General features: G+C 38.2%; 1 protein-coding gene across 6 annotated transcripts in view; it reads left to right on the top strand.

Annotated features, from left to right (window-relative positions):
• The window catches only part of SATB1 (SATB homeobox 1), a 115,449-nt gene that overhangs the window by 78,264 nt on the left and 11,714 nt on the right, over positions 1-25,471 (top strand). For all 6 annotated transcript variants that reach the window (XM_050938381.1, XM_050938380.1, XM_050938382.1 and 3 more), the window contains exon 9: positions 6,050-6,205. In XM_050938381.1, coding sequence (XP_050794338.1) covers positions 6,050-6,205 — 156 coding nt within the window. The remainder of the gene's footprint in view (positions 1-6,049; positions 6,206-25,471) is intronic.

Raw genomic sequence — 25,471 nt, 5'->3', positions numbered from 1 at the left:
TCTTCACTAGCAACATTAAAGCACTACTGCGGCAGCTTTTTAACATGGCTGTGTGGCACAGCTCTGGGATAGAGCTCTCCCAGCACTATTTAAAAAAAAACAAAAAACCACCTCCATGAGGGGAGCACTGTCTATACTGCCATGTTACAGCACTGAAACTTGCAGCACTCAGGGAGGTGTTGTTTCACACCCAAGTGAGAAAGTTGCAGCACTGTAAAGTGGCAGTGGAAGAAACAACCATGCACCCTCTCAAAAGTGTGTGTGTGTAGAGGGGGAGTTGAGCAATTCTAACCCAAGCCTAAGGGATAAGTATCTAATAAGAAATAAGTTGCCTGGAAATGGAGGGGTAGCAACAGACACACCCATTATTAATTATTTTCAGTGGATATATTTCATTCACTGCTGATCAACTAGGGAGGAACTCCCCATCCTGATCGGTGTCATGGTATGTAGGGGCATGTTCCTTCCTTGGACTGGAGGCTTCTTGAGTGGCTACCTCATTCCTGTTCCCTAGTGCCCCTAAAAGAATGATCTCTAGGATTCAGGACCTTTTTGCTACTTCTCACAGGCTGGCTTCCAAACCAGAGCTGAGAAAATGGGAGCATGATAATTTCAGGCCAGAGTCCCTATATGTTTCTACCCCAGCTGACTGTCGTGTGTCTATATGCCTGGCTGTTCTGAACTGCAGGTTTTCCTTTGAAGAATGTTTGTTTGAGCCACCCTGCAGTCATTAGGGAGTGAGTGCTTCCCTCTCAAAACAGAATAATCTCTGTTGCTGCAGGGAGCCCAGAAACCCCAAAATACTTCCAGTCAATCAGATGGGATCCTTGTTGGCCAGACGCTGCCCTCCCATCAGCATATGTGAAACTGAGCATATGTAGATCAAGCACAAAGCATAGTCTTCAAGGCCAGCATTTTCACAAGTGCCCACAGATTTTATGTGACTCAATGTTTTGGGTGCTTTAGCTTGAGAAACCTTTGTATTTAATTTTTTTTTCCCAGACATGATGAGTACTCCCAGCTCCTATGGATTTCAGCTGAAGTTACGATTCCTTCATAGTTGTGAAAATCAGGCCAAAAGCTATCTCAGCTTGAGCACCAAAAATCAAATGCCATTCTTTGTAGTATTGTTGTAGCTGTTTTGGTCTCAGGAAAAGAGAAACTCATAGGTGGTGAGGTAATTTTTTTTTAAATTATTATTATTGGAACAACTTATTTTGTTGAGAGAGGCACGCTTTCCAGGTTCACAGAGCTCTTCGCATCTGGAGAAGGAAAACTGTGTTCAAGCTAAATACACGGTGGGATAGATTAAGCATTAAGCATAAGGGGTTCACATGTTGTAGGAGACAATTTTAAAAAGTGAGCAGTTAACACCTCCGCCCTGGTAAACAGTAGAGAATTAGTAGGCAGCAGGGTGTGTTACAAGTTGCTGCAATGGGCCATAAAACCAGTATCTCTGTTAAATCCATGGTGATTAGTGTCAACAGAGTTGAGAATTTAATGTCTGAAGCTTGCATCAAATGCCCCAATAACAACTATGGGGTGAAACCAGACAATCACTGTGCTCTTTAATGAACTCTCACACACACACACAAAAAAGACTAAAACACTCTGACCGCTTAAGGAACACCTTTCACAAAGCGGTCACTCAATATCTGACCTCTCACAGTCCTTGTCCTCAAAAGAAAACCTGCAGGACACCTTCAAAAGACCAGCCTAAGAACTTAAATTCACAACTCTACTGCATGCTAGAAACCATGGACTTAACAGGGACACTGGGTTTATGGCCTGTTACAGCAACTTGTGACCCAGTCTGCTGCCTACTAGCCATCTATTGCTTTACACTTAACAATCTGTCCCACCTCGTATTTACCTTGAACACTCTGGTTTCCTTCTCCAGACCTGAAGAAGAGCTCTGTGAGGCTCGAAAGCTTGTCTCTTCCACGAGCAGAAGTTGGTCCAATAAAAGATATTACCTTGCCCACTCTTTAAACTTGAAAGGCTGAACAGGATACAGTTTTCCTAATTGTTAGAAAAAGGTGGACCTGCATTTCAGGAGGCACAGGATACCTTCCATTTCCATTAACTTCAGTGCGTCCTCTGGGCGCTAAGCATGCCAGAAAAAATCAGGCCACATTTAACGATCGGTGAAACTTACACTTTTTGGCCCATCTTTAAATAAAAAATGATCTATCTGATTTACATTGATAATCTTTGTGCCAAGTTTCATTTTTATTAAAATCAAAATAGACAAAATATTGAATGAAACCTTCTACCCTTTTGAAAACCACCATGGAGGAGAATTAATGGAAACACTGACACTGAACTATAACTCTGCTTCCAGGCGCCACTATAATAATGATGTAGTAAACCTTATCCTGATAAAAGCAGTTCTGAAAGCAACTGCATTTATTATACCTCCTGTGCTATTTCCAGAGCAGACCTGAAAAGTAGTTTGTTTTCCCTGGAATGAACTACTTCATGAATTTTAATGTACGATGTAATATTAAAAGCTAAACCAGGATTAAAGAAGTTTTTTTCCCCCTAAGCTAAAACAGTACTTATGTGAATGTGTTATAAAAGGTTTGTATTTTGATTTTTTTCCTGGGGGTGGAGGGGATTCCATATTTGTGAAAACCTGTTCAGATTGGTTACTCCATCACCACCTTGTGCTTTGTTTAGGAAAAGTGAATGATTCCAGAACTTCTCATGACTGTAATCAATCACATGTGATGAGATATGTATCTGGACAGACTAACTGGGAAGGATGATGTTTTTTTTCCAAATATTTTTGAAATGACTAATGTGGGGGGAGGAGGAGGCTAGTCTTATGATATTAAACATTGCAGTAAAATATTTTTCACCCTCATCAAGTGTAAGCATAATTTGGTTACCATTTAAAAATGATTAGCTGATATTTAGTGACATTAAATTGATCTTGATCTTTTAAAAAAAAAAAAGTGGAAGTTATGGATAGTTTATAAAGGCTTATTCCAAACTCTTCCCCTTCCCTAACACATCACAGTTCCCCCCCCAGAATGAAAGTTGTTGTGCCTTGAGTTCAGGTCCAACTCCAGCACAAAAGCTTATCTCAAAAAAGAGCTGAATCTAATGAAACCTTTCTCTTCTGAATAGATTTATAGAATGTCATACTTTAAGATTAGACTAGAAGGTTGCTATATACATTATGAAATAATTTTTCTATATGAATATCCTCCAAAAGGTTAATTGACAGTGTTACTTAGTATTCATCAGACCAGAGCAGACCAATGGTCCAGCTACAATCTACACCTGATGTTTCAAGAGAAGTTGTTAGGGAGGCAGGGGAACATTTTTTGCACTTGACAAATTGTGCAAGTTTGGAGGGGTGAGGGTGTTGGGGGATAAAATTTCTCTCCAGCCCCAAAGATGGATCATTTTATACCCAGAAGTGTCATGTTTGCTTTCTCCTGACATTAATTTGGGCTAATATAGTATTTTAGTTGTCTGTCAATGGATCAAGCGCTGAATAATAGAGAATAAAGTCCACTGAAGTTAATGGAAGTCTTTCCGCTGACTTGAGTGGGCTTTGGTTCAGGCCCATAGTCAGTATTGTGCTGCACCAACATAAAGATAGGCACAGTCTATCTGTTAGCATTAGGGTTTTCAATAGCTCCTATCACTGTAGTATTAACCTTTAATTCATGTATTCATCTACATCCTATATTTCCCTCAGGTTTTGCTGGGGGTTCTTTTGTGGCAGTACACTCCGCTGATTGGGTAGTGTCTGTGATAGTATCCTAAAACACCAATGCACTATGTAGCCATCTTTAGAGGTGGAGGGTAGCAGCCAGCCAGCACACTGCAGAACAGCGGAAATTGTGACCTAGGCCACAGGGACAAACTGGTCTTCATACAAAACATGCCATGGAAGGTTTAATGTCCATGCAGAGTAGGCAGGACATCTTTATTTTAACCCACTACTGCTCCCATGAATTTTTGCATGCCTCAGAAGTATGAAGACAACCCTGACAAGATTTGAACTGATGGTCCCAGGAAATCCCAGTATTTCAGTGTAGATGCTTAGACTACAAAGCCATCCACTTTTAGCTTTCTGGTCTCATAGTTCAGTCTGATTTTTGCATGAGTTGTAAGAGCTGCTTACAATAATGCATTTAACGTGATCACAGGTGTAGATAGCCTTTCAGTACATTTCAAAATTATAAAGGTTAGAGAGGCCACAGTGTGCACATAACTTTACTGCATGCTACTCAGAACATACCTGTGCTCTTTCTGCCCAGTCCAAGTTCAGTGGGAATGTCTTCCACGGACAAAAAGGCATGAGTTCTCTCATGATGCAGTGTGAGGCATAAACGTTCACGCTATTGCTTACGCTGTCCTTTGCCAGACATCTCAGGTGTTTCTTAGCAGTTATTAGCACAACCTGATCAGCAGTTGCTTTAAAGTCAATAGGTGAAAATCATCACTGTACACGAGGTCAGCACAAGCTTGGTGTCCCACTTAACGTCTCAGTCCGTCACCTTGTAGATGCAAGTTAAATTCTAATTACAAAAATGTGCACAATATATTGTAAAGGGGAGGTGGGGAATGGGGAGTGGTTGCATTTTTAGCATATTTTCTTTTTTCAGGTGTGCATCCATATTAATATCAGACGCTATTCATACTAGGAGACACTCATGCCTCACACTAGAAGGCAAATGCAACCACATGCATGCTCTTCTGTTGTGGAGACTCAGTGTTTAGCAGTGGCCTCTCTAGTTGCAGATAATGTGCACATATTGCACTGCTGCTGAGAAGCCTCATAGGCACATCCACAGTGGAGCTGATATGCACTCTTAATTTATGGACCATATTTGAACATTCTCAGACTATTCTGGAGGGTGTGCAGTATGGATTACCCACAAAATTGGTCCTTTTTTTGTTCAGAGGGCAAAGGGGTTAGCTAACTTGCATTCCCCCTTTTATCCCAGTCCTTTGACTCATCCAGTTAAGAGCTCATGCGAAGTGGGGTTAGAGGTATAGTTATTCATCATGCCATCATCATCTCCCTTCACATCCTTGGGGAATTTAAGGCCCAAGATAATGTTGACTCTGGTCCTGACCCTGCAAGTTGATTCATCTGAGCAGATCCCTTGTGGCTACGTGGACCCTCAGTGGGATTTTTGTGGGGTCTAAAGGTCCGCCTTGCCTGCAGTTGAACGCTCCTGACCCCATAACCAACTGGGAGAAAAGCATTACCATCATAGCTCCTAAAGGAACTATGCTGTCCTGAGGTAGCAAGGCCAGATTTTCCCCGCATTTCTCCGAACCTCTGCAGGTTAGAAGTGTCATCCCCCAACCCATCACCTGTTCTGCAGAGGGATGGTGCACACTGTGCCGTATCCTTGATGGGGTATGGAGTGTTGTGAAAAACAGCTTAGGTACACAAGTAAAGTACAACTAATTACCCATTATGGTAGTTAGAGAAGGCTCTCCCTATCCCCATTTCATGGATGAGTGGAGAATTTCAATGTGCAGTGTTGTAAACTGATTTTTCATAGAAGATACAAAAATAAACAGATAAAAAACATAAAAAGATTAAATCTAAAGTGACAACTGTATTGGACTTGTATGATGCAACTGACTGTACTGGTCACCAATCAAAATAAATCTGTCTGCAGTTTGATTTCATTGGTGATCCTTTTACACTGCAGTTACAATTTTTACTTTACTTGTTGAGGGAGAGGAGACTCATTTCAGGATTTGAAAATCTCTGGGAGGCTGTTTCCAACTAACTTGTTTGATGACATTGTAATTTGTAGTGGTCAGCTGACTGACTATTTCAGGTACATTCACCTGTGACAGTATACAGGATTTTCTTAACACCCATTTTCCTGAACTGTGGATAATACATAATATTAAAATACTGAAAGGTTGAAAAGAAAGAGAATCATGAAAGGAAATATGAGTAGGACTGAGTAAAAGCATCCAAGGGGGAGAGAGAGACTACTTGAGAAAAAAAGTCACTCATTCATAACGAAAAATGATAATCTCATAAAATATTTTCTAGGTAAAAACAGCTACTGTTGCAACGGAGAGGAATGGAAAACCAGAAAATAATACCATGAACATTAATGCTTCCATTTATGATGAAATTCAGCAGGAAATGAAGAGAGCTAAAGTGTCTCAAGCACTATTTGCAAAGGTTGCAGCAACCAAAAGCCAGGTAGGGACTCACCAGTTAACAACTTAAATTCTATATATGATTTTTGTGGTCTTTGTGAGTGCTTTTCTATATGAATTCAATTATTTGTTGGGTTAGCAACATGTAGTATTACAGCTACTTAAATTTATTGCTGAGTCCTAAGGCAACTAAAGGATACCTTTTGTTTGCCAGAATTGGAAAAAAAAGCAGCTACCAAAGACGTTGCCCCCAACAGCAAGATAGGTTTGTTGTCTGCCCAAGGTTAGATCATGGAGGGCCAAAACTGTCAACTTCCTAAATTCATAGTGGTTCTATGCTCTGTACTGCTGCAGTGTTGATCAGGTGACTATAGTTTTGGCAGTAACAGGTGTTATAACTAGAGAGTTCAAGGTTTTGATTTTGTGGGGATGGTTAGTGCAGCTTGAGAAGTGTCAGAAGTGAACTTTGAGGAAATAGGGACACAATGGAGCTGTATGAGTGTAGATACAGTTGTTTAAGCAAAAATAGCAAAACAATAGTGCGACCATATTTCCCAGAGAGAAAATCGGGCACCCAATGTGGCTGGCCCTAGCTGCTTGCCTGAGCCCCTCTCTCTGCGCAGGGCTGACCCATGCAACTGACCTGAGCCTTGCCTCCCTTCCCCATGCAGGGCTGGCATCGCTGCTTCCCTGAGCCCTGCCTGCCCCCTGCACAGGGATGGCATCTCCACTCACCCCCACCCCCCTTCATGTTCTTCCACACCCCACTTTTTTGACAAAAGTGGGCATTTGTTCCATTTGCTCTTGCCAACTGATCAAACTGGCAAGAGCAAATGGGACAAATGTCCACTTTGACAGAAAAGTCAGGATGGCCGGGGCAAGGCTTAAAAAAAGAGACTATCCCAACCAAAATGGGACATATGGCCGCCCTAGAATTTCAGAAGTCCACAATTCCAAACCAAAAGTTGAATTTTATGAAATGTTATGTACAAATTTTAAAGAAATGAGGGCAACATATCTGGCCTTGATGAAACACAGAATTTAGACAAAAAAAGATGTGCATTCAATTTTAACCCTCTGCTATTACGTATTTTATAAAAAATTCTTAAAAATTGAACAAAACATCAAGTTTAGTGCAGGGAACTATGTTAATTTTATGCAAGGGAAGGAAGACCAGCGAACAAGATACTCTTGTCAGTATGATTGTCACAGACTTGCTGCATGGTGATCCTAAGTAACATGTTTTAAGAAAGCTTATCAGTGTGCTCAAGTGAGAATGTGACCAAGTCTCAAATAGAGTACAGGGCAGTCAGACTAAAATGGGAAAGATGACAGTATTAACACCAACACTGGAAAAAACATTGACAGAAGAAATATAAGCCACTAGTTACCAATTTATTTAAGTCTGCTAAATTATTGATTATTCTCTTAACTCCCCAAAATTGCTTCTAAGAGAAAGTTTCCGTCTTTCAGTGCCCATTAAGCTAGTGATGAAATGTGATCAGTTTATGAATGTTTATGTGGCCCCTCGGTGTTGTAGTGTGCATTTTTTTTTTCCTTTTAGAATTTTTGAACTTTGACTTTTGGACTTGTTCCGTTTCATTGTAAAGCATGGATGTTCTTTTTTAAGTTATATGCTGTAAAGAATTACTTCAAGGATATCAAAATGATTAAACTCAAGCTGTGGACTGTAAATTTAAAAAAAAATAGCTTTATAGGCCACATGCCTGCCTACCCTTCAAATCACTGTCAAAGTGATAATTTCTACAATAATATGTTTCTTTTATTGTGGGATTCTAAACACCAAGTGCCATTTAAACATTAAATTGAATTGTTTATGTTAGCACTGTACTCAGTATGTCATACATCAGGCCACTATAATTTCCCATGGAATGTAAAATTTTGTCATGAATCATGGCTGGTATATCGGAAATAACTGTAATTTTGATTGGAAATTACAGGGCTCTTGAAATGTTTCTAATTATGATAGAATGTTACAGCAGCTTCAAACCTGTGTGCTTCTTCAGATGTCTCTATTTACATGTCAAAACTGTGTGTTAAAGAGAAATGTCCATTTTGTTCATCTCTCTAGCTTCTTCGGCATTATGAGCAGAATTATGGTGCAATTCTCGTATACCGGCCCATGTGATTTATTTATTTATTTTTGTTATCTTTTCACATTTACATGTATTTTTGCTTAAATCTATATATTCCAAACTATTTAGGAAGGATGGCCCTTCCAGTATTTGCTTTAAAAAATGCTCAGATGGCAAGAGGAAATAACAGTAGATACAAAAAAAGTCAGCATTATTTTTATTAGCATTAGTTTAAAATAGAGACTTCTACAAAATATACCAGAGATAGTAGCCCTAAACTTCTTCCCCTTACACTGTGGAGGTTGCATCTTTTTCTCAGGGGTTACTTCCCACCTGTTTCAGACTGCATAAGGTTAATTTGGATATAAAGCAATCTCTCAAGACCATTCCCTTCCAGTGACAGAGTCACAGGCTCTATTTAGCTGGACTGCCACATATGGCAAAATACTGGGTCATGGCAATAATATCTGAAGATGCACTGAGCATGCTTTGAAAGGTGGGTCTTCCCTAGTTGATTGACTGTTAGTCATCCTATTACACATAGCTCCATTAAAATGTGTTATCAAGCCATACCGCTTCTACGCTTATAGTTTTATTATGAAGCTTGACAACTATGCAATGGAGAAAGACTTATTGAGACTGAAATCCTCCCTCATCTCTAAACAAAAAGTGATTGGTAGTGTTGGTAAGGAGCTCCTTTGCTCAAGCATCACCAAGGATATTGGTTTCCATTCTTCTCTTTAGAGAAGGGGCAGGATACCATTTAACCATCACTCTCCAGTGGACTGGACTGGGCAGGAACGCTCTTCCCTTCTCCCATCTTACTCGCAAGTTACATATTTATTCAGTATGTGTGTGTGGGGTGGGGGTTAAATGGCCAAAGGTCAGAACTTGTTCTCCTCTCTCAGCTCTTGATGCCGTACATAAGCTGAAATAACTTTACTGTGTGAGATAGGGACTCTCAGTACAGGTGGTGAGATCTCCTTTACATGACCTCTCTTTCTCCAAGCAGTTCCACAAAAAGGCAAGGACAGTTCTTTAGTGGCGGGCCCTTGGCAAGAAGCTTATTTTTCTCCTCATGAGATTAGGTTGTTGAGTAGCAGGTATCCATAAGGCTGTGGGGCTTGCATGGCCTAGGAGACTGCAGATATATTTTTGCTGAATAGAGCACTTGAGAACAAAGTGCCTATTAAAGGAGAAACTAAGAAAGTCTATATTTAGACAGGGTTAAAGTAAAAACTAAATATCTATTGTATTGTATTAGGGACTCTGGAAATATCGGACCATACGTGGGCCTGCCAGTTTACAAAATAGATGAAGATTGAATCCCAGTTCAGCAGAGTTTACAATATAAACCAAGGCAAGAAAGTAAGGGAGCAGGGGAGAGATTAGGGTGGTAAAACTCCATTGCTGTTGCTTATAGGAGTGATATTCATTTCTTAATAGTGATGTTTGTTGATTTTTTTTAAACTGTCCATAAGCCTCCTGGAAGAAATGGGTCTATCTGGCTTGTAAGACTAAATGATCATAGAAATTTGGGAGGGAGATAGAGAGGGGTGTATTTTTTTCTTATTTTTGAGGTTTTACTTCAATATCTTCTATTTATTTTAGATTTTTTTCCTAGCATCCATCAATGTATTATCTAAACAGTGAATATTAGATTCAGAATGTACATTTTTAAAAATATATATATTCAGTGCATTTATACTGAGGTTCTAAATGGTTTAGAATTGAGGAACTCTGTCATAGCAACTTTCCAGTATTTCTTTGAATTGTAACTGAAAAAGGCATATCATTTCACAGTCCAAAACTGTTAACTTTTCATATTGTTTGGACTGGCTAATAAACTTTATGTAGACTACCCAATAATAAAATTTGATCTAAAAGCAGAGCTTTAGAAAACACTATGCAAATATAAGAAACATTTTGAACATGCGATATATGCCTATTTGTGTTCTTTTTGCAAGGTTAACCACACTGTTTGCTAAAATTTAAACAAAACAGACCCAAAATAGGTCAGAAAAAACGCAAAAGAAATCTCTGAATATATTTGCACTCTACACAGTACTTTTCCGATTTAATCATCTTGAGATTTTTATTTAACTTGTAATACGATAATCTGATTCAAATAATTATGAAAGCACAATTTTCAATTTAATTGTTTCAAAAAAATGTTGATTTGGGTAATAATCATTCAGGTAACATGGTTCAGTAACTGTTCATTGATTACAATGTTTTCATATGGCAGCCAGAGATAAAAAATTTTCTTATGGTAGCAGATGTTGAAATCCAATTTTTTTCCACACAAAATCCCTTGAGAGCTCTGAGACTTAAGGTGTATGTCCAGCAAAGAGACATTAGTAGCCCGCCGTGATGTTTGTTGTGTTTTTGAGGTGTTATGTGGGCTTGCTTGAAAAGGTGTAGCCTGCACATGTTGAAGAAAACAGTGGTGAAAGTCAGCTCATGTTCAAAGGGGGTTTTTTGCATTCAGGAAAGACACTATGAAAAATCTGAGTAACATGAGTACTGTATATTGAGTATTGCTTTCAGTTACTATAAATGCCTAATGTATCATAATTTAATGCTGTTTGTCTAGTTCTTCCTAAATATGATTCCTTACTACTGGAAGAATAAATGTAAATGGGGAGATATTGTTCTGTGGGCTCAATCCTGCAGGATTCTGGGCATTCCTTTTGAGGAGCTCCCATTGGGGAATAATACCTTGCTCTTGAAATTGGTGGGAGTTGAGCACTGATTTCAATGATTTAATTTTGGAATGGAAGTAAGAGTACTGTGGTACTTCTAAAAATCAGATATAGTCAGAGATCATTTTGACCCATTTCTTTTGCAGTATATTATACTGTATTGCCTAATTTCCTGTCCGTCTATGTTTATCATTCTAGTTGGTTAGGCAGTTAGCCCCTTTGAAATCAATAGCTTTGCATGCATAAGCATTGAGGTGAATCTGTGGTTAAGGACATACTATAAATTCTGTTCTTGCCTGCTAATGTGATTATTTTGTGCTGTGGCATTTCATTAGAAGTGTCCAACTTCTTCCCTTTGACAACTCAGAGCTTCCTCCATTTTTAATCTATGAATATCAAAGAACATATCAATAGGGTAAAAAACAGAAATAGGCATAGAATTTTAGGTTTTGACACATGGACTTAGAAAAAGTTAATTTGGGAAGGGAATTCTAAACAATGGCACTAAAATTGCCTTTGGCATGCAAATGCCATGCTTTTCCTGACATAAATATTTTCAGAATAGGCCATTAGAGTTCAGGTATATATAAAACCTTGCTTTTACTGGAAATTTTAATGTTGTAAACCTAGTGATTTATAGTGAAACATTGATGTTTGTTATCTCACTTTTATCTTTTTAACCAGCAGTTTTATAAATGCTATATCTTTGATCTGTTTTCCCCCCACACAAAGTATAAGTTATAGTCTCTAATAAGAGAGTCCTTTTTAAACAGTTTCCCTCGCTGAACAAATATTAAATACTGTAGATCTGGCAAGAGAATGTCATTACCACATATGTAATGATCTATTTGAATATTTCCTAATAGGAAGATAATCTTTTATCATCAAGAGACATCCCTGTTACGATATGGGAGTAAATGGAGGAGGAGGCTCTCTAAGTATATATTAAGAGACACCACCCCTTCACTATTCACATTCTGCCTAGCTAAACTTTGGTCTCTGATTTGGGCAAACAATGAGTCTCCGGAGTGGGATTTGATCTTTTAATTATCATATCCCATCTATCTGGATTTTATTCTCTTCTTTGTCCCCTTTAGAGTGACTGTCATTTCCTGTTTTTAAATCTTGTCTTAAGAATTTTTTTTCTTCTTAAGGTTACAGTGGATTTTCTATGATATGTGTAGGGATACTGCATATAAAAGACACTAGATAAAAATAAAATGCACTGTTACATCTGTCTTCATTTCAAGGTTCCATTCAAATCTTTGCTCTTATAGGTAGAAAATGTTAGCAGTATAAACACCTCATATAATGCGTCTCCTATTTTTTTGGACTGCCTTACTGTGGTTTCTCGGACAGTTGTTGTCTTGCCATGAGCAGCAGTAGTCAGGACAGGATCAGGTGTCAACAAGAATGGAGGGTGGAAAGTGCGAACTGGGAAAGAGTGATTGGCTTCTGTCTGGGATCAAGAATTGCTCCAAAAAAACTGTGAAACTTGGCAGATAATGCCGATTTGTTTTTCACAAACTATCACATTGCAAGTCATAGGGTTATTTCTAAAAGGTGTCATGGAGAGTGAAATTTCCATGTTTGACAGCAGAAGCAAAAGATAGTACTGAAAGTCCTCAAGACTTTTCCTCTGCCCATATTCTCTAACTTTCACTATCTTTCCTCTCAGAAGTAAGACTAAAGCACTTCATGAAATGTCTGGTCTTTAAAAAAAATATATATATATATATATATCTGGAGAGACTGCAGGCAATAGAAAAATAGGGCAATAACTTGACTCTCTTAAACTGGGTTTTTGGTTCTGTTCCTGGCTGTAGCACAGGGTGTTTCTGTGACCTTGGGCAAGTAATTTGATGTAACAGTGCTTCAATTCCCATCTGTAAAATGGGGATAATAATATTCCTCAGATCACAGGGGTATTGTGAGGATAAACTCCTTAATGTCTGAGGTGCTCTGTGATGCTGATTGCCCTAGAAAAGCTTTATATATAAAATGAACCAAACAACACTGGACATTTTTTATGTCAATGAAAATGTATAAAAAGTGATAATGGAAAGCATTTCAGTATGATATACAAGGACTAGATTAACCACTCCACAGATCTTTATGGATCACTCAATACCTCCAACAAATTAAGAAGATGAAAAGACTCTGCCCTTATCTATGCACAGGCTAAAACTGTTTTCTGAACTTGTACACGTGGCTTACAGATGATTCAGGTTAACGACACAAACCTGTCCAGTGTGTATGAGGCAATAAGCATTTTAAATAGTGTTGTAAAATAGCTATCCCACTGTATATCCAAATACATTAGCCTGAACCAATTTTAAGTATCTGCACCAGTTTCAAAAAAACATTGTGTACAAGATCTAAGGAGAGCTTCTCTAGAGGAATGGGTTGCACACCTGTCATACATTATTCCTGAGTTAATCTTTAACACCTTCATAGCCAGGTCCTGCAAAAGATCCATAGAGATCCATGGGAGTTGAGGACACTCAGCACCTGACTGGAGATGCTCAGCACCTGGCAAGATAAAGCTCTCCATTAGCCTTTTGCAGACTGGCATGAAAATAACAAAAGCAAAGCACAATGGCTAGCTGAATGACTTTGCCCTGGGCAGGGGAAATCCTTATCTGAAAATTAGAATTTAGGTCTGTGAATATTGTCATGTGTGAACAACATTTGCAAAATCTAAAGTCATATCCAAAAATTGAGCAGTGTTGTCTGACACTGAAATCTTCATCATGTTTATTGCAATTGAAGAAACCAAAGTATCAGATTAAATATAGTTTAGCGTAGTCCATAATTTTACTGTCTCATTTTTAGTAATTAATTTTATTTGACTATGGTCAGGTCAATTGACAGTATTTTAACTATCTCAGTAGGGTTCCATGATAAAGGAAAAAAGTCTTAATTATTATGACTTCACAGTTTCGGAATCTTTATGTATAATAATTCTGTGTAATTCCTTTTTATAAGCATGTTTTAGACATGCATTGTGTACATGCTGTTCCACAACCCATCAGGCTACACTGTTGCCTCAGTACCTCTGATTCAGTAAATCAGATCATAGGCAGCATGCTGTCATATAATAAGGTGTCTGATCCTTATTACCAGTTTGTTGATGCACAGACTCCTTCAAATTGACCATTGCAACACATGGTTTCCCCTGAAACTAGCTGTGATAATTAGCGTGGCTCTAATGAGACAGAATGTCACTGATCTTGTGCTGAACTGTCGAGTATCGACGCTACGGATGGGAACTGTCAAAGCCTGCCATCTGTGACAGAGCTTGGCATATTCCATTTGCAAGATAGAGCATGCTCAGTAGAGTGTTTTTAAACAAATGGTCCATTTCTTGATCAGGGCTCTATGTTCTGTTTAAAAAAAAAAAATTAGGTATTCCATTTTAAACTTTTTTTGCAATGCTAAGCCTATTATGACATCAAAATGTTACAAATTTTGAAACCAACATAATTTATTTTTATCAAGATTTGTTTTTGTTTGCTTATCGTAGTCACCCTTCCCCCCCTAATTATTGAACATAGTCATTTTAAAACTATCAGTGAAGATTCCCTTTATCCAGTTTTCAACAGTGAAGATGTTTTTGGAAATTAGCCTGTATGAAGCAGGAGCATATGCAAGTTGTATGGAAGAATTGAAATGGTCAAGACAGCAGGATTTCTAGACTCCAGAGATCAGTACAGCATTTTGCAGGACTGAAAGTCCAACACTGCTTATCATTCTAAAATATGCTTTGTTGCTTTTTATTTCCTCCTCCTTTGGCAGACCACACAGGGCTTGTTCTGAAGAACATTTTCACTAATCTGATCAGGCAGCCAAATACGCCGGGAAAACTGCTTTAATGATCCCACTAATTACCTCAAGTCAATATGAACTGTATTATTAGACTGAGGGAAAATATTCCATTAGGTCTCCCCCTTGGGAGTTTCTCCGCTTTGTGATGTCACTGAAGCCTTCGCCCTCTCGCTTGTAATTAATTTTATTTACACACGCAGGCACGCACAAGGTCACACCTGCACAACCGGAGCTGGCCAGGGAGCTAGTGGCACTCAGGCTTAATCAGATCTGTCATAATTACCATTCTGCATGTTTCTGACACACGCTGTGAAATATTTCAATTTAACTGCCGCTACCAGCACAGCCAGATGTAGTGTGAGTGTGGCTGCATTGGAAATATTATTCCTCAGGATAAACTCTCTCCTCCTCCTTTTTCCTCCCACCCCTTTCCCTTTTACAGCTAATGTGGCACAGAAGCTGATGTATCCTGTAAATCTTGAATGCAGCGCTAGATTGATAACAGCAGATTAGACAGTTTAACCACAAACAGCTTGTTCATTTTTCACAAATGAAAACCACATGTGGTGTAACTAAAATTTCAGGCCTTTTTATTTTGTTGTTGTTTCCTTTTCTCCCCTCCTCACCCCCTTTTTTTTTAAGGTGTGGTTTTCACTGTAAAGAAGGTAAAATCAAAGTCTATATAGGAAAACAGAGACATTTGTCTAATTTTTCAAGATTGTTTTACTGAAAGTCATTTGCTCAGGACTTTTATTGGTAATCCTCCTTGCTTACACACACAATGACACAAGAATATATGCTTGCACTGCTTTTCACCTCTCGTTCTTTTTCTTACTTTATCTCTACTCGCTCTAAAAATAAAATCATACTAATGTGCTGTTTTAAAAATGATGTGCTAGGAAATTTCTAGTTTTTATTTTGAGGTGGGTTAAAAATAGAGCTGGTCAGAAAGCAATTCCCCCAACACAATTTTGATAAAAAATAAAATTCCAATATTTATCCAAAAATGCACAAAAATAAAATGTTGTTCATTGGCAACTGGGAACGTATTATGTTTTGCCAAAAACTGCCAAAAGGGGAAAAAAATCAAGTATCAGGTGGAAAAAACTCAAATATTTTCAAGGAAATCAAAGACTGTGCTGATTTTATTTTATTTTATTTTATTTGTCAATAAAGCAAATTTTCCAGTCAGTGTTTTCAACCTGACATAGTTAAAGTTTTAATCATTGTTAGATTAGTTTTAAACTGTCTACTTACAATTACATCACTTTCTTGGCTTTTTTTTCCATTTAGGGGTCCTGTTATGTAATTTTGAGAAGATTTTATTAATAACAGTTCTTATAACAAGAAAAATATGTAATGGACAGGAGTGGAATTGAGTAGGCTCATTTGGTAGTTGTGACTGGTAGATGTATGGGCATGCTCTCCTAAGGTTGTATTAAAAGTGGTATTATACGCAATACTATTTGCATGGAGTCTATTCTCATTTAGACGCTGCTTCTAAGTTAGGTGAACATTTGTCCTATAGCATTTATGCTATATCCTTTGTCAGTCATTTAGTGGTGGAGTGGTTATTTTGGTAGTGTGGGAGCTGTGTACAAATAGCAAAATATTCAAAATAAGCCAAATAAGTGGGTGGAGAAGGAGAACTTCTTGACGGCACCATGAGCCATAATCTTAGGGCCAGGCAAGTTGCACATAACAAAAGGCACTGCATGCATGGCAAGTCCTTCTGTGCTGAGTTAGAACAGCTAGAGGGCTGCTGTAATGTATATAGGCTGTTCATGGCAGCCGGAGGGCTGAAACTCAGCTAGGAATCAGTGGGTATTTCAGCAATGTCCCCTTTCTTCAGCCATGCTCACCATCTTGATAGCAAGAAAGGGCAGTGACAAAGGAGCATGTATGCTGGCTGTATGTCACTAGAGGATCCCTTAGCTGTGGGATGATCCTCATAAGGCTGGATCTGCCAGCTCTTACTAGAATTCCCCAAGGAAGGTGGTGTAGAATGGCTGTACCAATAAAGAATCTGGCCCAGTGGATCCATCAGAAGTGCCCCGGCGAAGAACTGTTGGAGGTTCTGGCCATATAGCTAATTCAGAATTCAGTTGGTGGTGTGGCAAAGGGGAGGGTAAGGAAGGATTCAGCTGAGAAGAGATAATCGGGAAAGAAATTAAATTGTTTAAGGTTTCTACAAAAGGTCCAGAGATCCTCCTCTATTTCTCAGAACATATATGAAAAATATTATGCTATCTGGAAGTCTCTTAATGCCAAAAAATGAGGGTTATACCCTTTTCCCCCTCTTTTTTTCAGTTGCGTTATTTTTAATTTTTTCCTATTTAGGGAACATGTTTTGGCTGCTACACTTCCAGATGCGTAAATCAGCTCTTCCCGAGGCAGCACCTGCTGTCTGACAAGAGGTGCTGTTTCTGGCAGGATGGATTTTCTTAATTTCTTCCTGTTGTCTGCATCCTCACCTTCTGTTTTGTTTCCCTGTTGTCATCCTTGACTAATTCCCCTGGTTATGCCTGTCCTTTTATCCCTCCCTTACCTCTTCACATTACTATGTTCCCCTGTTTCTCTTCCACACACACCCTTACCAGCAGCTCTCTCTCTCTCTCTGATCTCCTGTTGCCACCTCTGTGCACAAGTCTGCCTGTAAAATAGTCACCCCACCCAAGGTGCATAACACACCCCTTTTGTACAAGCATCGTCTACTCTAGCAGGCACTCACACAATCTTCCTCCATTTCAGCAGGGTAGAAGCTCTCCTGCTAAAATGCCTCCCATTGGCATTCTGCTTACTATTCTGCTAGATACACATGCATAGGGCAGTAGAGAGAGAACAGCCCTAGTCAGAGGCACTGTTGATTTTATAATCGGACAGGTTGGTGATGCATCCATATCAGAGGTGAGAAGGAAGACAGAGCAATCTACCACTTCACTTCAGAAAGAGGATCTGTGTTCTAGATCACTCCCTTTCATTACCTCCTTTTTGACCATGCACCAATGATTTTTGGCCTTCACGTAGTAGACGTGAAAAAAGAGAGTATATTATTGTAACAGGAAGAGGTAAAAGAAGAACTCTTTATGAGCTAATGGTAATGGTACACTGAAGTCAGATGCAGATATAGATAAAGATTCTGCAAAGAAGTTAAGTTAAGTTGAATTAAATTAAATAGATTTTTATATTGCATATTTTTGCTATCATCCAAATTTAACTTGCCCATATTTCAGAATTTGGATATAGCATATCCAAACTGTTCCAGTGGATAGACTAATACAAGTGACACAGCAGGTGTGGGGGAATCCCAATTCACAAATATTTGTCCAAATTGATATTTAGTGATCAACTCATCTTTATTCTGTATAATATAATGTTCTCTCACTTCTCAGTTACATCAGGGTGGTATTTGAGAGGCAAATAAAAATCGATGGGACCATAAATGATCCTCAGTAGAATTCTAAATTCTAAAGCTTTAGGCTCCAATTCAGCAAGGTATTTAAACATCAGTAAGTTCAGTGTCATTATTCACATTCTTAGAGTTAGGCACATGCTTGAGTATCTTACTGAATCAGGATATTAATGTTTCTGGTGTAATGGGGAGTTTTGTAGAAACTTTTGTAGAACTTCCTCCAACTACAAAAAAAAAAGGTTGTGAAAGGCTCAAATGTAACTTAATTTTTGGTTCACCTTTAATTAATGATTTTTCTACCCTGCTTAAATACGAGAGAGGAATTGACCTAAGAAAAGAGATTCACCTTATTAGGCTTCAAGTGGCACCTAGCTGCTCGTGATTTTAAGATTTACTGATTTCACTGGAGCTATTCACTTTTGCATGAAACTCCAAATAAATGCCATTGGGTGGAAATAAATATAAGGAGCGAAACTTACCTGGCTTATTACCACCAGATGAGTGACTCAGTGGAGGAAATCTTAGAGAAGATGCATTTGTGAAGACATCCAGAAGTGATGGTGTGAGGTGGTAAGCAGTTTCATTACCTAGGGAAGGGAAATAAAGTTCCAAGCATTAGTCTTTTTAAGGGCCTTTCCTCCAGGCTTGTATTAGAGTTCACAAAACAGAAGCAAAGTACTTGAAAACATTGGGGGACAGTTCCCATAGGCTTTCCCTGCATTGGCCAGTCAAGAGGAAGAACAGCCTGTTCCCTTTATTTCACTTTTGACCCAGCTTACCAGTCTTCCAGGCACCATGTGATAAGCAGGGGCCTTTTCCTTGTCATATGTGTGATATGTTCTCATCACTGTTGCCTTCTCATCTGTTTGGAGCTTCACCATCTCCTAAGAAGTGCATTTTAAAGAGGTTCTAAGGGAACTTGAGACAGTTGGCATTGCTAAGTTATCTGACCTTGGCTGTAGTAAAATTTCTGTATCAGAACCTGGAGGAGAAGTTGGAGAAATGTTTTCTTTCTTCCAACTTTTATCCTCCTCATCTTAACTGTGGTGGTGTTATATATTAATTGCATTAAGTGCCATTTATTCAGAAACTGAAAATCACTGAATATACCTTTTTCCAAAAGGGAATATGGAAGGAATTTGTTCAGGAATATTTAAATGTCTAATTTAATTATGAATATATGGAGCTTTTGAGAAATTGAGACTTGCATCAAAAATATGGCAAGTGATGAATGGAAATACGTTTTGGGATATGCAGTTTTTGTGGATGATGTAACTTACTGGAAAATGATCCCAGTCAAACTGAATGTTGTGGTTAAAAAAGTTTTTGAAAATTGTAGGGATCTGGACTCATTCTTCAGTTTGTAGCTCATTTTTCTATGAGAAAAGAATGAATTTCTAGAAAGAAGGATTATGAACCTTTTTCATTTTTCATTATTAACGCTTTGTGTTTTAATTATTTATTTTTTAAGAACATGAGTTATTTTGAAAGTGGCTTTTCTGCCCCCACGGTCTGTTTACCAAAGGCCTTTCCAAAGAAGCAAATGTTCAACCTCTATAAGTAACTTAATAATAAACATTTGCTGTTAGCTTGTAAGTTGTTAGTGGTAAAAAGGTTTGAAAAAATTGCCAGACCCCTTCTGTTAAAGACTCCTGTTTAACTCAACCGTACGTGTAGCAGCCAAAGAAAAATTCATTGCACATTTAAAAAATAAATATAGGGGCTACTAAGCATATTGGTAGTTTTTTCAGTTATCTGGAGGGAAGCCATGCTATTGCAGTGAAATCAGGCCTATTTACATGCAACTTCTCTTCAGTATGTGTAAGGGATGTGGGGTTGTATTTTCCAGTCACCCTCTGTGAAACCCAGTGACCCATTTTATAGTCCTACACTGTAAAGGGTAATGTACCAGACTAAAACTGACTTTATTAACTAATTGGCAGTTGTTCTTTCTTGTTTTTGATTTTTAAACATATTTTGTCTAGTGCCGTTTTTTTTGAAGACTGAATGATGGAAAAGAAAGGAGAATAAAGCATCACCTCTTTTTTTTTTTTTTTTTTTTACAATCCATTATTTTTTTTCTTTTTTTCTTTGTCTTTTTACATATGAATGTAGTTGCATTTTATACAAGTTTGCAAAAGAATGCTTATTATGTTTTTGATTAGGGCTTGTGCCTATCATTGCTATTTATATTGAAGGGAATTAAAATATAGTTGGAAGACGGAAAAGAAAAGTGGAAGAGGCTGAGAGATAGGGAACTACGTTTGGGGGAAGCTCTTAATTTAGATTACTTTTTTAGCTGAGTACAAAATGAGTTGAATAATTATATTTTTAGTTACACACAGAATTTTTTCTCCCATAAGTGCATATGTACATGGAGTGTACATATCTGGTACAGTTTTAGGCCTTGATTCTGCTCCATGAGGCTGGATCCTTGCCCCTGGTGGAGGCCCCCACCCCCCGATTTCATCACGGATCCAAGTAAGTACAGGGGTCTTCCAGCACAAAGCAGCTTGCAAGATCAGGACAATAGCCAGCTAGCTAATTATATGCAGTTTGTTTCTTTTCTTCCTCACCTACTGGCTGTAAATGAATTTTCTACTTTTTAAATATTCCATATCCTTATTTTGTTAAAAATTATATATTTTTATTTTTTAAAAATGAATTGAAGTTGGTGGTATTTTTGTAAATTTCTGATGGACCAGTGTTAAAGATACGCACGTGGGATTGGAGTGGAAATTTTTGTTTTGAAGTACACCGCTATTTCGACATAACGCCACTCCATATAACACGGTAAAGCAGTGCTCCGAGGAGGGCGGGGCTGCGCACTCCAGTGGATCAAAGCAAGTTCAATATAACACGGTTTCACCTATAATGTAGTAAGATTTTTTGGCTCCCAAGGTCAGCTTCATATCGAGGTAGAGGTGTATACCAGGAAAAAGTGTACACAGAATACCATTATGTACCACGATTAACTGTTGTTGGTTTTTTCACATCAAAGAGAGGGTGCAGTAACAGATTAGAACTGCAAGATGATATGACTGGTTAATGGATTAAATATGATACCCCAGGAAACAGGAACATCAATTTCTTCATCCTTCCCTAGCTGAAAAAAATGAATCTCTTATCTTTTGAAGTTTACCTCTCTTCAGACAAGCCCTATAAGTTCTTTTATACTAATTCCCATCTGTTGTACTGACAGCTACAGATTTATTTATTTATTTAATCACATCTGATCACATCCAGGCTCATCCTTTTTGCTGATCCTCTGGCAACAAAAGCCAATATAGTAAATAAAGAAACCAGTCTTTTTGACAGAACTATCAGACGCGATCATTTAAAAAAAATCCTAAAACGTGAAAACCATGGATTGGTGCAACTGAGGCGTTAATAATGAATAAGTAACCAATCAGTGTTCTAGTGATTCAGTTAAACTGTAAAATATGTGCATAGATGCCATTGACACTTTCATACGAGCAGTTTCAAATTTCCTGATTTAGGGTTGGGGAAATCCCAATAGGTGATGCAAAGGAATCAGTCAACTTATGTAACAGCCCTAGTCCTCTTTTGGACTGAAGAAAGTCTAAAGAGCAGAGAAGAAACCCTCAGGTTATCTCTCTTAAAATTCTAGTATCAGAGGGGTAGCCATGTTAGTCTAGATCTGTAAAAAGCACTCTTCGTCGCTCTATTAAAATTGTATTTGTAAGATGGTCTTTGTGGTGACACCTCTCATCCCTGCTATATTGAAGGCCTACCCTCAAGAGGAAGTGTGAAATTCTTGTTCAGCTAGATCAATAGAGATCATATAAAATACCGAAGAGCAATCTCTGTTTACTGAATGACAGAACACCAGTGCTGTTGGGTCAGAAATGAATAAATGGTGAATTTTGCAGACACACAAAAACCAATTTCATAAACTGTTTGGAAAGACAATAATAAACTCATTAAAAAGGCTCTAACGTGGTAAGATCATGTTAGTACAGTATTAGGAAACTTGGGTCATGAAAGCTTTTTGCCTATTTCCGTTTTCCAAAAATCAAGTAGCCCATTGTCCTTCATGTAATAGACCTTAGTTTCTCTGGAAAGCATTTTGTGCCTATTCATCTATTCTTATAAGAGCTAAAAAAAAAATCCAGATCAAATTCACACAGAACTTTGACAGCCTTTACAATGCATCCCCCGTAAAGGGGACCAGGACAATATGATATGCTCCCTAAGAGGATTCTTATCTTCTATCCATATATACTATTAAAAGTGTCCCAGAAGTATAGTATAGTAGGGAGGATGTGGCTGTAGTGGGTTCATAATGCAAATAAACAGACAGTCAACAAGATCATATATATGCTTTTTTACATTAAACAAACTTTGTAAACCATGCTGAACAACAGGTGAAATGTATTTGTTTCCACAAAGGCCTAAAACATGAGGTATAACCTATCATTTCCCAAGAGGCTGGCGTTGCAAAAAAAAAAAAAAAGTTTTGGTACAGTTCTAATTGGAAAATTCAGTGCTGGAACAAGTGCTGCAAATGTATGAAGAAGGTTGAGATTGTACAGACAGAGTAATATATAGTATGAGAGAATAGATAACTAAAATATAGTAGTTCAAATTTGGATAAGTCATATGCTGAAGATCCTAGAAACTTCATACTTGGGTTTTTTTAGATCTCATTGAGACATTTAAACAAAAAGCCAAGTTGGAAGAAAACTGGTTTTAATCAGTTTTTTAAAACTGTGAACCCTTCGTGTTACTAGTTCTGCACTTGTGCAGCCACATTTTCCTGTTTTCATATAGAGGACTTCTGGGTACTTTGATTACATTAAACTTCCTTAAATGCTATACTAATTTAAGCTTGCCCACGAGTTTCCAGGACTTGGTTCCACCCCTTGTGCCCTCACAGCAGATTTTTCTACCTCTTGTACCTTGTCTATCTTCTAAAGCTGATTGGGGATCACAGCAAGCAAAATCATTTTTGCTATGCTTTTTTCCTAGGAGCCAAAGTTTCAGGGGCTTTATTTCTCAAACAAGGACTACTGGCCAGGCTCCTCTCCTAGTTCCCCAATTATCAGAGCAGGCCAAATGGAGCAAACCAAAGTCAAGATGTGCAGTGTCTCTATGAGGAGACCTTCTAAGGAGACACAGGAGGGGAGCTCTGTCATGATGGCTTGCAGCTCATGGACTTCCACTTTGCCAAGGGAAGAGGTTTGCAGTGCGTACAGCTTATTGTGGATTCTCTATCCCCCTACCCTAGTTAGGACTGCTCCAGAGATACCTCCACAAGGGAAGGTTGGTTTTTCTTCTGCTCTCAAGACTGCAGACATTAACATCTTCACCAAGTATGAGTCTCCAAGGCTAGGTCCAAAAGTCCACCTTTTCCTTTAGTACAAATCACCTCTATAGATAGAAATCTCAGTATACCATCTCAGTTTCTTGAATTTCATCTGCACTTCCTCTCAATTTAGTTTGGAGAATCAAAAAAAAAAAACACAGATGCACTTCCGTCTGCCCCCAGCTCCTGGTCTAAGCCCCCCCCAAAATGCAAGAAAAGTGACCTGTCCTCTGATGGGGACACCTACCGTCCCCTAAAGGGCAAAGGTAAAAAACTCTCCAAATTCTCCTTCCATGAGTGCTAGCTCAATCCTTCAAAGAAGAGAAACTATCAGCTTTGGATAATGATAACCCTTTCTGAGACTCCCTCAAAAACATGTCTGAAACTAGAGAGGTGCTGGTGATGGCCAGAAACATGATGCACCCATAAAGAGAGGATGAGCAGGATAAATACCAAATATCTCCCATTCAAAACTAAAACAATTTCTCAATCCTCTGTCAAAGAAACATTAGGGAGGAGTGGAAACCAGGGTGAATTCAAGTCAGTAGTAAAGAAAACATCCCTACTATGTTAGTGGTGGGTAGATCCATGTATTCCAAGAGACTGGCAATGAAAGCCATGGCAGTTAACTCAATGGTCAGGCTTAATCCTTGGTCAGCAGATAATTATTCAAATGAAATCCTCTGAGCCTGAAATTCTTAGATGGTATCTTTTGTGGGAGGAAGCTCGATAAAGTGATATCTGATTACACAGACAAGACAAGCATGTGTTCTTACTCCAGCATAGCCAACTAGCCATCTCAAGAGAAGGAGCTTTTTCCCATTCCTGCTCACTACAAAGTTGCCAAAGAAAGGTAACTCCTTATTCGAGGAGTAAGACTAGACACTGAACACCAGAGAAAAGCCTAGGTATGGGACAACTGGGTCTGACTTCTCCTTCCAATCAAACCATCAATAGGACTACAGCCAGGCCTGCTTCTATCTGGAAATAGGCTTTCAGATGTCAGGAAATTCCAAAAGTAAATTCATACATTTTAAGGCCGTAAGGGAACATGTGTGATCATCTAATGTGACCTCCTGCATAAACCCATAGGATTTCACCCAGTAACAAGTAAAATTTAAGGAGTCTCAGCCCAAAAATGAATTTGTGATGAACCTTAAATTTTGACCACTACTTGTTCTTTAGTAATATAGAATATCATATTTCTCAAATACAAAATTAATGCAAACTGAAATGTTTTTAGATAACTTTGCCTAGAGTTTATAGTTCCATTTTACTATGTTTGTTGACATTGGAGCAATATATTTAATAGTTGGCACATTTTTACTTCAAAATACTGTACAAATAGTACAAATTTGGCTATTCAGAACTCTGAATTTCTAGGTTCTTTTGAACACTGAGAAATCACAATTGAAGGGTTTAATGCATTTTCTAATCAATGTACAGAGGAAATTTACCCTTATCAATTTAAATGTTGGGGATTCTCTCATTACATTATGGAAGAATCTTCTCTAGCAAAGATTATTCTTAAGAACTTCATAACATTTAAAGGTTAATATGTTAGGTAAAGAACAATATCTTAAGACAAACGCTTTTATTACAGGACATGAAGGGATAGTTCTGATTAAATTACATGATTATTTGAATGGGAAAGAAGACGAAGTGCATCATTTCTTGCCCTCAACTTTAATGTCTTTAATCAAATAATGACCTTCTGGAAATAGTTAATTTTAAGCATTTGGAAAGATCAATACCACTTTGCCACCAAAAAATGGCCCAGATGATGAAATTTGATGTATTTAAAGTACCATTTCACCCTTTTAACCTAGTAAATAATTTAAAATGCTTTCAGTACTCCTTTGCCACCATTATGTATCTCGTTGTTCAAAGTATTATGACTTCTTTTTCCAAAAGCAACCTTCTTGCACAATGAAGAGCT

Source organism: Gopherus flavomarginatus, chromosome 2 (assembly GCF_025201925.1).
Source record: "Gopherus flavomarginatus isolate rGopFla2 chromosome 2, rGopFla2.mat.asm, whole genome shotgun sequence".
Classification (NCBI taxonomy): Eukaryota; Metazoa; Chordata; order Testudines; family Testudinidae; genus Gopherus; species Gopherus flavomarginatus.
Note: the sequence above shows the minus strand (reverse complement) of the source record. Positions and strands in the feature narration are given on the sequence as shown.